The sequence below is a fragment of the Vitis vinifera genome, chromosome 14, assembly GCF_030704535.1.
Source record: "Vitis vinifera cultivar Pinot Noir 40024 chromosome 14, ASM3070453v1".
In the NCBI taxonomy this organism is placed as follows: Eukaryota; Viridiplantae; Streptophyta; class Magnoliopsida; order Vitales; family Vitaceae; genus Vitis; species Vitis vinifera.
The window spans coordinates 10,812,392-10,825,600 of NC_081818.1; the positions used below are offsets into that span (position 1 = coordinate 10,812,392).

At 34.8% G+C, this 13,209-nt stretch overlaps 1 protein-coding gene across 1 annotated transcript; it reads right to left on the reverse strand.

The window, feature by feature from the left end:
• Nucleotides 1-1,249: 1,249 nt before the first annotated feature.
• On the reverse strand, nucleotides 1,250-1,888 carry LOC104881522 (protein FAR1-RELATED SEQUENCE 4-like). Its single transcript, XM_010661959.1, has one exon. It carries the CDS (start codon nucleotides 1,886-1,888, stop codon nucleotides 1,250-1,252), a length of 639 nt encoding a protein of 212 aa, XP_010660261.1.
• Nucleotides 1,889-13,209: the final 11,321 nt, after the last annotated feature.

Consider the following 13,209-nt stretch of genomic DNA (forward strand, 5'->3'; position numbering starts at 1 on the left):
CCTCACATTCCCTGCATTTTTCAATGATTAAGTGTTGTCAATTATTATTGAATTAGATGTTATCAAAGTTTGTGTTGTTATATAACAAGCCAATTGTACATACATTTGAATGCATCATTTCCATTTGAATGTCAACTAATGAATTTGTTGAAGGCATCATTTCCATTTGAATGTCACATTGGAAGACAAATTACTTTCCTGCTACATAATCATAATGCAATGAAAACAATTATGTTAGTTATTTTTGTAAGTACAGGTAATTTCTGTACTTATAAAAATAACTAACATAATTACCAGTATGAGGGATTCTAGCTTCTGGACACTTTCTAAGTGTGTGACCCACTCTATTACAACAACTACACTGTCTTCCCTTTTGAAAATTTGTTGCAACTTTGCTTGGATTTCCTTTAGTCTTCACAATATTTGGATCACGGACTTGTTTAGGACTTGTGGCTCCATCTACTACTACTTTTTTCCCTTTTAAATTACTATTATAGAGTTCCTCCATTCTCACTGTTAAATTTTCTATTTCATTTTTCGCTTCTAGAAATGAAGATGACATATCTGACGCATAGTAGGAGAGCTTGTTGCACATCGAACTCAATGAATCATATCGTACAAAGCGATCCATGTCGTTATTTGTCTCATTCACCGGTGATGATGTTGTCTGCACCTTTGCTAACTTTGTCCACCTCTTCAAAATATATGAAAGAGGAATCTCTTCCAAATGCTCCACCTTCATAACAACTACCATGTGGCAACAAGGGAGGCCAATTGACTAAAACATCATGCACGAGCATTTTAATGTTACAATATTCTAGCAAAATTGGACTTCCCATTTTAAGTTCGGGTGTCTAAACTTAGATAATGTGTATGCTCGCATTGAATCATCACTTACAAGGCCTACGATAAAGAATAACTCTGCATTCTTCATCTCCTCACGAAATGTAAAGAAGGATTCTTTCATGTATACCATCACAACATGATTTTCAAGTATGAATAGTTTGGTTGAAAGCATGGGTGAAGAATTGTTCGACTTGAACTTTGCCTTTGCCTTGTTTTGCTGTATTCTCATTATCGCCCTATCAAATTGTTGTACAAACTCATACAGTCACAAACAAATTTTTAATAATCTATTTAGATATGCATTCATACTCTCACACCTTTGTGTGCTTCTCATCTCTCTAAAGAAATTTCCACGTAAATACGCCTTAGTCCATCTTTTATGTTTCTCATAAATCTCGGTGACCTAATGATTCTCATTAAGACCCAACTTTTCAACCATTTCATGCCAAACCTTTTCGAATTCTTCTGCATTCCCACGCATGAACATGCACCTTGCAAAGATGCTTGTGAAGTCCTTAATATGCACATTCGTGAATGTATTTCGTTGCAAATGCCATGAACACATGCGAGGGCACGCATCGGGTAGAACTATTTTAATTGCCTTACGCATAGCTTTATCCCCATCAATTACTACGAATATGGGCTTCTTATTCATCATTGCAATAAGAAATGTCTTCAACACCCATTCATATGTACCAATACTTTCATCCATCAATAATACACAACCAAATACCACAGTTTGGTGGTGATGATTAACACCAACAAACACTACTAGAGGCTTTTTATAGGCACTTGTCCTATAGGTTGAATCAAATGTTAGGACATCTCCAAAACACGCATAATCCATTCGAGTAGTTGAATCAACCCAAAATAAGCTTGCTAGTCGGCTTTCTTCATCAACGTTCAATTTATAAAATAATGAAGAATCCATTTCTGCCTTTCCACACAAGTAAGCCAACGTGGCTTCCGCATCACCGTCTTTAATTTCAATTCTACGCATTGCATCAATGTGATTGTATGCCTTTTTGTGTGAAACCACCATGCTGATGTCCCCCTGCTTGTTTGACCATATAGTCCATGATTTGTGTGGTTTTAACACCTACTTTATGCAAACCATCAACTTGTGTCTTATCTGGATTACTTGCTGTCCGATGAGACCGAATGAATTGTGTGTTGATATCATCGACCAAATTATGATTATGTTCTTCTATAAATTCCTTTACAATCCACTTTCCATATTTTCTACTCAAGCCTATACGAAATGCAACTTCACATCCAACTCTAGTCAATGATCGTGGCTCACGCTGTCTCTTGTCATTTTCAATAAACTTTGTCGCTCGATGTCCTTATCTGGAACACACCTACTTTCGAGATATTATATCTCCATTCTTGTCTCGCTTCAAATCATCTTTTCGAATACTAAATCCGGTTACTTTGGCTAACATGTTATAAAATGTTTTAGCCTCATCTATGCAATCGAATTGCAATTTGTAGACTTCTTCAACTGAAATACCCTTCAACACCTTCTCTTTCAAACCGTTTCCACCCAGTTGGTAAGTGCCACCAGTATATGTATCGTCATTGACGACATCTTCACTTTCACTTCAAACTCTTGCTTGATTGTTTTCTCCATCACCGATTGCATCACCTACATTTTATAAATCACATAAAAAATCATCGCAATAATACCTTAACAAATTATCGTATCACTTTTATATCAATTGATTGCATAAGAGAAAGCTATAATGCATACGTCATCTATTCTCGAGTTTGTTAGTACAGGTTGCCATCAGCAATTCGACCGGTTTCAATCTTGTCAATCGGTTTCAATCTTGTCAACCTATTGGTCTTTATTTTCAAAATGCTCCCACTTTGCAGTGTCTACTGGTTGAAGAAACAATTAAACCGATTGAGAAAAAACTGAACCGGTATACATTGCACACTTGTGTATTTCCCCATGATTTCAAAATTAAAAAGTCAACTAATGCATATTACTAACAATGTGCTATCACAATCAAAATCCAAACTTTTTAAAATCATTATATATCATTAAAAAAATCAACATTAGGTTTTGGGAATATTTTCCCCATTCATTTGAAAGTTGAGAGCATTCAGTTTCAAAAATGTATTATGGATTTGTTTAGCAAAATCTTTATTGAGTTAAGGATCATACATTGAAAATGGAAAGTGCGAGTGTGATGCAACTTCACCCGAAGATTTGTGTTCTCGATGTTTTTTGTAAGCTATGCTCCAACATATAGAAGGCATCGTTCACTTTCTAGCCTCCTTAGAATTTGTTCCCTTCCAAATATATACCAACATATCTATGTGGTTGGTTAATGAAGTTATTACATATTTTAATAGGTTGCCACATGTAGAAAACCAACCACCACAATGGTACACTTAGTGGTTGAAAGTGACATTTTTTGCATCATTTTTTTAGGTGACATTAAATATAACATTTATAGGTAGGAGGGAAAGTCAACCTAATGTGGATGATCACACCCATTTCAAATGGATATATGTATAACTTTACAAAATATAAAGTGGAGATATGGACTTGATTGATAATATTTACATTTCTTAATGTCGTTTACCCTATTTATTGTAATTATGTTTTCATACCATTTCCTACTTAGTATAAATTTTCATCAATTAACGTGCTTTATTTGTAATTAAGGCATCATAATATATCCTAGATATGAGAAAGGTTAGTTAATTAAACTTAATTACTTAAATGAGCTATGTTACGATATCCTACTTATGACAATTTTTAACAAATTCAGTTTCATTAATTTATTTCACTTATCATGCTATATCCTACTTATTCAAAATGTTTGTCAAACAACCATAATTAATTTAAATGCCGCTATTCTAGTATATGGTTGTTATTCTAAATTTTAATCTATTAACCTGATTGTATTTTAATAAAATCATCATACTATATCCTACATATTAGAAAAGTTAGTTAATTAATATGATTTAATTAAATTAAGTTCTCATATTATATTGTCCTCAATATAAATTTTATAAAAATAACCTTAATTAATTTAATTAAGTTAGATCCAAAGATTTTTTTCATATAATCAATTATAAATTGAATGATTTCATATGGAAAATATTAAATTAATATTGTAGCAAATATAATATTTCATCTATGTAAGACATTAATTTAATTAAAATGTATGAGTTGATAAACTATATGCTTTTCCATATAATAGGAAGGTCGATCGATGTGCGAAACCAACTTCTAACCCTAAACCCTTTCGTCTTCTACTTCCTTCTTCTTCACCTTCACGAAATACCTTAAGCCTAAACCAAATATCCAACCCACAACGGACCAATAACAGCAAACAGAAGACCTCAAAGGAAGCACCACGCACCGAAAACAAAAGAAGACGACCAGTCTTCGAAGAAACTATTGAGGTTTGTAAGAAGACCACCTTTTATCTATCTACGTTCACAACCCTAGAGCTAGCACAAATATTTCATCTTCATTTTGCCAGTCGAACCGTAATCCCGGGTAGGAACATTGATTTTTTAAAGCTCAGTTATTTCCATTTTGATATGCTTTTCGCGAGAATGGGTTGCCTTCCTATTGTCTCCATCAAAGAGTTTCTTTATCCTAGGATTGTGAAATGTTTCTACTGCAATATGAAATTTAAAGATGAAGGACCAATTAGTACAACCATTAATGGTGTACATATCAATTTTGATGTCGCTAAACTTTGTCAAATTTTAGACATTCCAAATGAAGGGGTTTGTTTATATGAAGCAAAGAAGTGGCCAAGGGTGGAAGGTTTCAAAGCTGAAGAAGCTATATAGAGGCTATGTGGTTATCCGAAATCTAGTAGACCAACTTCTCATTCATTGACTGTGTTGAGTCGCATCCTACAACACATGATCTCCTACATTTTCATCCCTAAAGGAGGCCATCAAGACAATGTATCTTTCTTGGAGGCGTTTTTGGTTGACAACATTCTCATAGAAAGAAAGGTTAATATGGGTTACATAATTTTCCGGCATATGAAAGTGATAACCCGACTCTTGGTAGCTTGGCATGTAAGGGTATCAACAAAATTTATACCTAAGGTCCTTACACTAAAGTAGCAAAGCTACTATAACATAGTGGCTCTAGGATCGAACACTGGGAAGGGTTTTTACTTTAACTGGTGAAGTTCGGAGGATGGAGTGAACTTTTCTTAATAAAAATTAGGTTAAGATGAAAACATAAAAAGATAAAGGTGTTGTAAACTAAACTAACTTGAAAATAGGTTAAAAGATGGAGAAAGAAGTTTCTCAAAGCTTTGGATAGCCATGCTTAACTCACTATGTAAAAATGGAGATTTTGGGACTTTTCACCTCGAGTTGGGGAAGCAACTAAGGTGATGCTTACTTCCCGAACCGGTATGAGTTTAACAACTGAGTTTTAGTCCTTGAAAACTTACAAAAAGGGTAGCTGAACCTCATAAATGCCCTTTTAATGATATAGGTCATCTCCTCGACTTGCAATACAATGGCTCGTAGGAGATAACTAATGAACGTCAGTGGATCTAACAATAAGAATCCACTGAGACCAAAAGGTTATCAAGTATTGGCCATTCAAAGCAAGTCAGAGGGATTAAAAGCTTTACTTTGAATGAAAACATTTATGACGCTCAGCTACTTACATTCATGGCTTGGAAATCTCCATCCTGACACGGGAGCTTCACATGGCATCCATTACTTCAAGAAACTAAAAGGTTTTAGCCTCTCATCCTTGGGGATTTTATCCTCCAAGGGTGTTTGGCTACTAAGAAAATGAGAAAGAAAAGAGAAAAGAAGCTTCTGAACAAAAGTGCTCTTATAACTTATAAAGTTACAGGTTACAAGATTAGATGATCTGAGGCTCTTCACTTCTATTTAAAGACAATAACAAGCTAAATTACAAGAGCTATTACAAAAGCAACCTATTCATTGGTTGATTACAAGGGTAAAATAGGTATTTACAAAGCTAAAAATCAAGCAAAATATCTTGGAGAACCGGCAGTGGAATAACATCAACAACGTCTCAAAACAGGGGATTCAAAGGAATTTCGCAATGTGCCTAAATCCACCTTGCGAAATTTCGCAAGGTGTTTCTTCATGGTGCGAAGTGGCAAAATTTCGCACCATGAAGAAAATCTCCTTGCGAAATTTTCGCAATGTGAAATTCACCTTGCGAAATTGGTCATTTGACATGATGTAGTTGCCTTCCGAAGGCCATATCTTCCTCATTTCAGCTCCAAATCATACACGGTTTGAAGCGTTGGATTCTTGACTTCCTAATCTTTCAAATGGTATATAGCATGCAAAAAATGGACTTCGGGAAGTGCTTAAAAAGTGCGAAAGAAGACTGCAGCTGTTTTCTTCACTCTGTTTTCCTCTTCTCCATTGCTTGTGCTCGTGTTTCCACTTGAAATTCAAGCCTGTAATTGTCCAAAATCCTTGCTTAACTTGCCCAAATAGCTCCTTCATCAATTGGCATGCTTGAATTGGTTCATAAGCTAATAAAAACATGTAAACTTGCCACAAAATGGTTAAAACCAATTACTAAGGACCTTAATGAATTAATTGGGTTAAATGAATATGATTACTACTTAAAGGTGCTTAAAACCATTATAATTAGATCTAAAAAATAGCACTTTTTGGTAGTAATCAGAAAGCTTGTTCATTAAGTGAAGATTTAGTGCTCCCATATGACATGTTTATCACAAAGATTGTCAAATACTTCAATGTCAATTTACGGAATGAGACAAACGGGAAGAAACTAAAATCATTTGATACATATAATGCAGCTTCACTTCGATGCATGCATTTTGTTCGGAAAAAAGATGGTTCATGGGAAAAGAAGTCTTATGTCCTCCCTTCAAAGGTATATGTGTCTTCTAAAACAGGTCCTCCTAGGATGAAGAATATGAAAATTAGGATGTAGAGGCAAGAACTTCTGAAATTGAAAATGTGACACCAGTACCATCAAAATATGGTGTAGGAGCTAGGGCGGATACATATCATTCTTCATAATTTGGTCGGAACGAGGCTGAGGCATCGGATAACCTAACTGCCCAAATTAGCTCCCTTAGTACCCGCTTAGAGGATATGGCATTAGCCAATGAATGACGTTTCACATCTTTGGAGACTCGCATTGATGGTTTCCAAGAGGAATTCAAAGCGGGTATGAAGGTAATACGAGGGCAACATGATGAGATGATGGTATTCTTGCGAGCCCACTTCCCGCTTCATGGCAGAGACCATATCTGACCCCTTCCACATTTTCCACTAGTTATATAGTTAGTAATGTTTGGAAATTTTTTTGAACATTTGGGTTATGTAATTAACACTTTCTATTTATGACTTCCTCTTATGAATTATTTTGCTACTGATAGGCCATTAACATAAATGGCATAAATGTTTTCCCTCTATGTTGGGGATGGTATATGAATGATGTAGTTACATATAGATTTATAGATTATATTATGCATCCTTATATTTATCAACTAATATCGTTTTTCTACCTTAATTTGATATGTGTGATGAGAAGATTAGAATTTCCAGTTCTTTAATTTGAGCAAGACGACAGGAACATGAAGGGAAAAAACAAACAAAAAAGTAATCATGCTAGCAGCATCATTTTGCTTTATTAATGTGCCTCTGGTTTAGTATTTTGTTTATTATCTTTGCATCTTTATGTGCAACATCTATTCAAAAGCATCAGTTTTTCCTATACTGCAACCCTACGAAAATAGTTGTATTTATAATTGTCTTAACTTTTCTTGGTCCCAATTCTCATGCATTATCCACCTTATGGCTGCTGTTCCATGAGAGACTCAGTTTTGTATTTTGATTGGCCTTATAGATCCTTGTTTGCATTAAAAACCTAGGTTAAGGTTGTTGATGAGATGCATTAAAAGGCCAACCTATTTGGATGCTTCAATATAGTGGAAAATCCTACTCCGATCGACCACCAATTGAGTCAGCTGCATTTTTAATGCTACTAGTATCCACTGCCAATTTATGTGCTTTAAGGAAAAAAAATAGGCAGTGGCTATCGGTTGAGAATATGGTCTACCGGTAGCAAGAAACCGGTTGACCTGTTAATTACCCCTGCTATACATGGGTCACCTGGTTGCCTTGCTGCATTGATTGTTATATTGTTATTACAAAGTTGTTTTTTCATTTCCATTATTTTCATCTTTGGTGTGCCTCTAATAAAAAATTGAGGAAAATATGTTTTCTCATTCTTGATTGGCCTACTTCCACCTAACTAGGCCACCTAAACACTTTGAACCTCACTTGTTCAATTATACCCCAACCCATGTGTATTGTAGGCAAAGTTTTAAAAGGCGTATCTCAGGCGCGCCTTAGGGCGAGGCGAGGCAAAAACGCCTTGACACGTAAATAATAAAACGCAACTCTTGAAAGACGTACGCCTTTTTCAGTGAGGCATGTTTGAGGTGCGCTTTGATTGCGCCTTTTACGCCCCGAGAAGAAAGTGCAAGCTTTGTAGAAACTGATGTGGCCATGAAGAAATTAAAAAAAAAAAAAAAAAAACCCTAACTAATCCCTAAAGCAAAACCCGAGTCTCGATTGAAAGCAAACAGAAATTGGGAGAAAAACTCCAAAAGGAAACCCTACATGAAGCGGCGACGGGGTGCTCAACCTTAGGCGGCAACCAATTGCAGAGCATCTTCTCCGGCGACGATCCTTCTCGTTCATCTCCAAGTATGTCGTAAACTCGCGATCTTCCTTTCTTTGTCTGCGATGCTTCCCCCTCTCGGCTTCATCTCTTCATATTTTTCTCTATCTTCCATGGCAGTCGACAGACTCAACACAGAGGTTGGTTTCTCTCTTGGCAGTCGCTTGGTCTCTCTCTTCATCAATTTTTTTATTTTTAATCAAATGCCTCTTCATCCAATATATATATATATATATATGCATATAACTATATATATTTAAATCACTTGACCATGCTCTCAGTCTCAGCCAGTAAGTGATTTCTCCCTTCATCCATTTTTATTTTCTAAATATTCCAGTAAATTGGCTGCTTAAAATTAATTTTTTATTTCTGATTTAAATTTATTTTTCACCCAAATTTTCTTTATTTCATTATTAAATTCCAATTAAAATTTATGTGTATAATTTTTAAATTCCTTTAAAAAAAATATTGGTTTTTTAAAATTAAAACCAATTAAATTTTGCATTTCATTTTTAAATTCCTTTCAATTATGTCTTGTTATTATTTTTTAGCCAATTATATTGTTATATAGAAATTTTAATATTATTATTGGTGTTTTTTTTTTTTTAGAATGAGTTTCTCCGATTCGAAAAATTCAAGAAAAAATTTTGTGTGGAAGTATGTTATTGAAGTTGCCGAGGAGCAATATTTAAGATGTAAATTTTGTAATCAAAGATGCACGATAGGGGTGAATAGACTCAAGCATCACTTAGCCGGAATTCATCATGGTATGAAACCATGCAACAAAGTTAGACAAGATGCTAGATTGGAATGTAAAGAGGCATTGGCCAAATTTAATGATCAAAAAATGAAAAGAAATGAATTGCTCCAAGAAATTGGTATGGGTCCAACTTCAATGCATGAGAGTGCCTTGTCTAAAACAATAGGGACATTAAAGAGTGGGAGTGTGAGTGAGAGTGGGAGTGGGGAACCTATTCCTAGGAGACCCATGGATAAATTTACCACTTCACAACCTAGACAAACTACTTTGAATTCAAAGTGGAAGCAAGAAGAAAGGAAGGAAGTGTGTAGAAAAATTGGTAGGTTTATGTATTCAAAAGGTCTCTCATTCAACACTGTGAATGATCCTTATTGGTTTCCTATGATAGATACTGTTGCAAATTTTGGGCCCGGGTTTAAGCCTCCATCTATGCATGAATTAAGGAGATGGATTCTTAAAGAAGAGGTGAATGACCTAAGTATCATTATGGAAGATCACAAAAAATCTTGGAAACAATATGGATGTTCAATTATGTCAGATGGTTGGATAGATGGAAAGAGTAGGTGTCTTATTAATTTTTTGGTGAATAGTCCTATTGGCACTTGGTTTATGAAATCAATTGATGCTTCTGATACAATAAAAAATGGAGAATTGATGTTCAAATATCTTGATGAGGTGGTTGAAGAAATTGGAGAGGAGAATGTTGTGCAAATCATCACTGATAATGCCTCTAATTATGTTAATGCTGGAATGAGGCTTGTGGAAAAAATGAGAAAATTGTGGTGGACTCCTTGTGCTACTCATTGTATTGATTTGATGTTGGAGGATATTGGAAAGCTAAATGTTCATGCTACTACACTATCTCGAGCTAAACAAGTAGTGAAGTTCATATATGGGCATAGTTGGGTTCTTAGCTTGATGAGAACATTTACAAAAAATCATGAACTTCTTCGTCCAGTAATTACACGATTTGCTACTGCATTTCTTACTCTCGAAAGTATTTATAAGCAATAGCAGATCTTATAGCAATATTCTCCTCAGAAAAATGGTGTTAAAGCACATGGGCTAAAAAGGTAGAAGGTGTGAAAACTCGAAGTACAATGTTGTTTGATCCAAATTTTTTGCCTCATGTTGCTTTTTGCATAAAGACCATTGTTCCATTAGTTAGTGTCTTAAGAGAGGTTGATTCAGAGGAAAGACTAGCCATGGGTTATATTTATGAGTTGATGGATTCAGCTAAGGAGAAGATTGCATTTAATTGTCGGGGTATGGAGAGAAAATATGGCCCAATTTGGAGAAAAATTGATGCAAGATAGACTCCGCAACTTCACCGACCTTTACATGCAGCGGGTTATTATCTTAATCCTCAATTGCGGTATGGAGATAAGTTCTCTAATACTGATGAGGTGAGGAAGGAATTATTTGAATGCATGGATAGGATGTTGGATTATCAAGAACATTTAAAAGTTGACATTCAGTTGGACTCATATGACCAAGCAATGGGTGAATTTAAGAGTCATATTGCAATTGATTCTCGAACATTAAGAAGTCCTACAAGTTGGTGGATGCGTTTTGGGGGTTCAACACTGGAGTTGCAAAAGTTTGCTATTCGAGTCCTTACCCTTACTTATAGTGCTTTGGGATGTGAAAGAAATTGGAGCACATTTGAGTCGGTAATATTTCTGTTTTTGTAAATTTTTATACATATATTTCTATTTCAATGTTAGAGAACCTTATTTCATTTTAACACATAAATTTGTTTCTTTTATTATTTGTAGATCCATACAAAAAGAAAAAAAAGAAATAGACTTGAACATCAAAGGTTGAATGTTCTAGTGTATGTAAGATACAACACTAGATTGAGAGAGCGAAGTCTACAAAGGAAACAAAATGTTGATCCGATTTTGGTAGAGGAGATTGATTTAGATGATGAATGGATTGAGGAGAACAAAGATCCCCTCTTCCCCCTTGATCTTTGTTGGCTTCAAGATAATGAGTTATTCAGTGTTGATGCCATTAGAGTTGTGTCATCCAACTCCCAAGAGACTGAAGCATCATCGGATCACATGGTTTCTTCACATTCCTACAAAAGGAAACATAATGAAGTACCAAGCAAGTACTCAAAAATTTAAGTCATAAATTTGATTAAATTTAATAAAAAAAAACTTATAATATTTACACTTAATTAATTCTTTATGCTAGGTACAAGTGGAGGCAAAGACAAAGAGAAGGAGTTGAATTTGACACCAATTGATGAAGATGAAGATTTACATGAAATGGGGATACATGTTAGTGGACATTTTCCTACTATTGATAGATTGGATGAGGATGATGATGACCTTGGAGATGAGGATTTAAGTTGAAACAATTGACTCTAGTTGTTATTTCATGACTTAGTTATGGATTTTTTTGTAAAAGTTTAGAACTATTATTATGGTTGACTCTATTTTCTATTTCATGACTTAGTTATGACTTTTTGTTGAAGTTTCAAAACTATTAGTATAGTTGAATCTAGAATCTATTTTATGACTTTGTTATGGTTTTTTTGTGAAAGTAGGGTACTAGTAAGTTTTTTTTTATTTTATTTTTTATGATTCTAATGAATTGTTTTCAAGTTTTTATTTATGCTATTTTATTTTATATATTTAAAAATATTAATTAATTATATAATGTGAGGCTCAAAAAGCTTACGCCTCGCCTTACGCTTTCGCCTTTAAAAACTTTGATTGCAGGCCATAGGTTGATTATTGGTTCCAGAGTCCCCATGATGGTTGGTGAAGCCAATTAATTTGGTGGTTTTGTATATGATGTTCTATTGTTCTATGAGAGAAAAAAAAATATTTTTGTAGTCCCAGGCAAAGATTCATTACTTGAGTCAAAGCAAAGGTTGGTCGAGTGAAATAACTACAACCTGCTTTATGGAGGCTAAGGGAACAAAGTGTTGATATTGCCTTACAACCATCACACATCATAGTAACTTCTCACAACATTGCTTTTTCTTTTTGCTTTGCACTTCTACTAGCAGATTGTGAGAGTGGCTCAATTTGCCCACATCCTAATATACAAAAACCTTTCAATGATTCCTAAAAGCTACAATGGTAGAGTTGTTCCAAATGAGATATGCTCATTCACTCCAAGCAAAGCCTTTAAATTTTTTTTTTTAGTAGGTCATGTTGCATTTTAATTACTTGTTGGGTGATTTACTGAGAATGGAATTAGTTTAGGTTGGAGTTGGAATGATGGTGCTGACACATTTTTCAGGGATCACTGCCACCCATTTAATTTGTTTAAAATGATGAACCTCCAAACAAATGACAACTTAAGAAGGAAATGCCACCCATTTAATTTGATGGAACTCCACCAATTTGGTGTTGGGAGTCTAGTGTCGACTCTTTTTTATGAGCGTAATAGGTGAGTCAAAAAGAATTGAGTCCAGTCAAAATGATTTCTCATAAAAAGAATTGAGTCCCCCTTTGTTCGTCTATTTGAGGAGCTTCCTATCTTTCTTCCCATGGTCCCTACCTTGATTTCCTTTGAGCTCTAGGAGATTCCTGTGAGTTTGTTCAAAGTCCCATGAGATCAACTCGTATGTATCTCCCTTGATACCTTTATGTGGAGTAGTTTGTATGTATGCATAAGTTTATGATATTTTAAGGCAAGAATGTCAATTACATAATAACTACAATGGTTTAGTAATGTATACCCTTTCATGTGGTCAAGATAGAATAACATGCAATTTAAAGGACTAAGCACCATTCTGTTCTCTTCTGAATCTGTTTTGCAGGTGCCATCAAATAGGCAAAAATTTGTCAACGGCAAAGTGCAATGTGTGTTGTAGCTCATCAACTTTGGCCACATGCCTTGATTGCAGTACTGTCATTTGTGACAA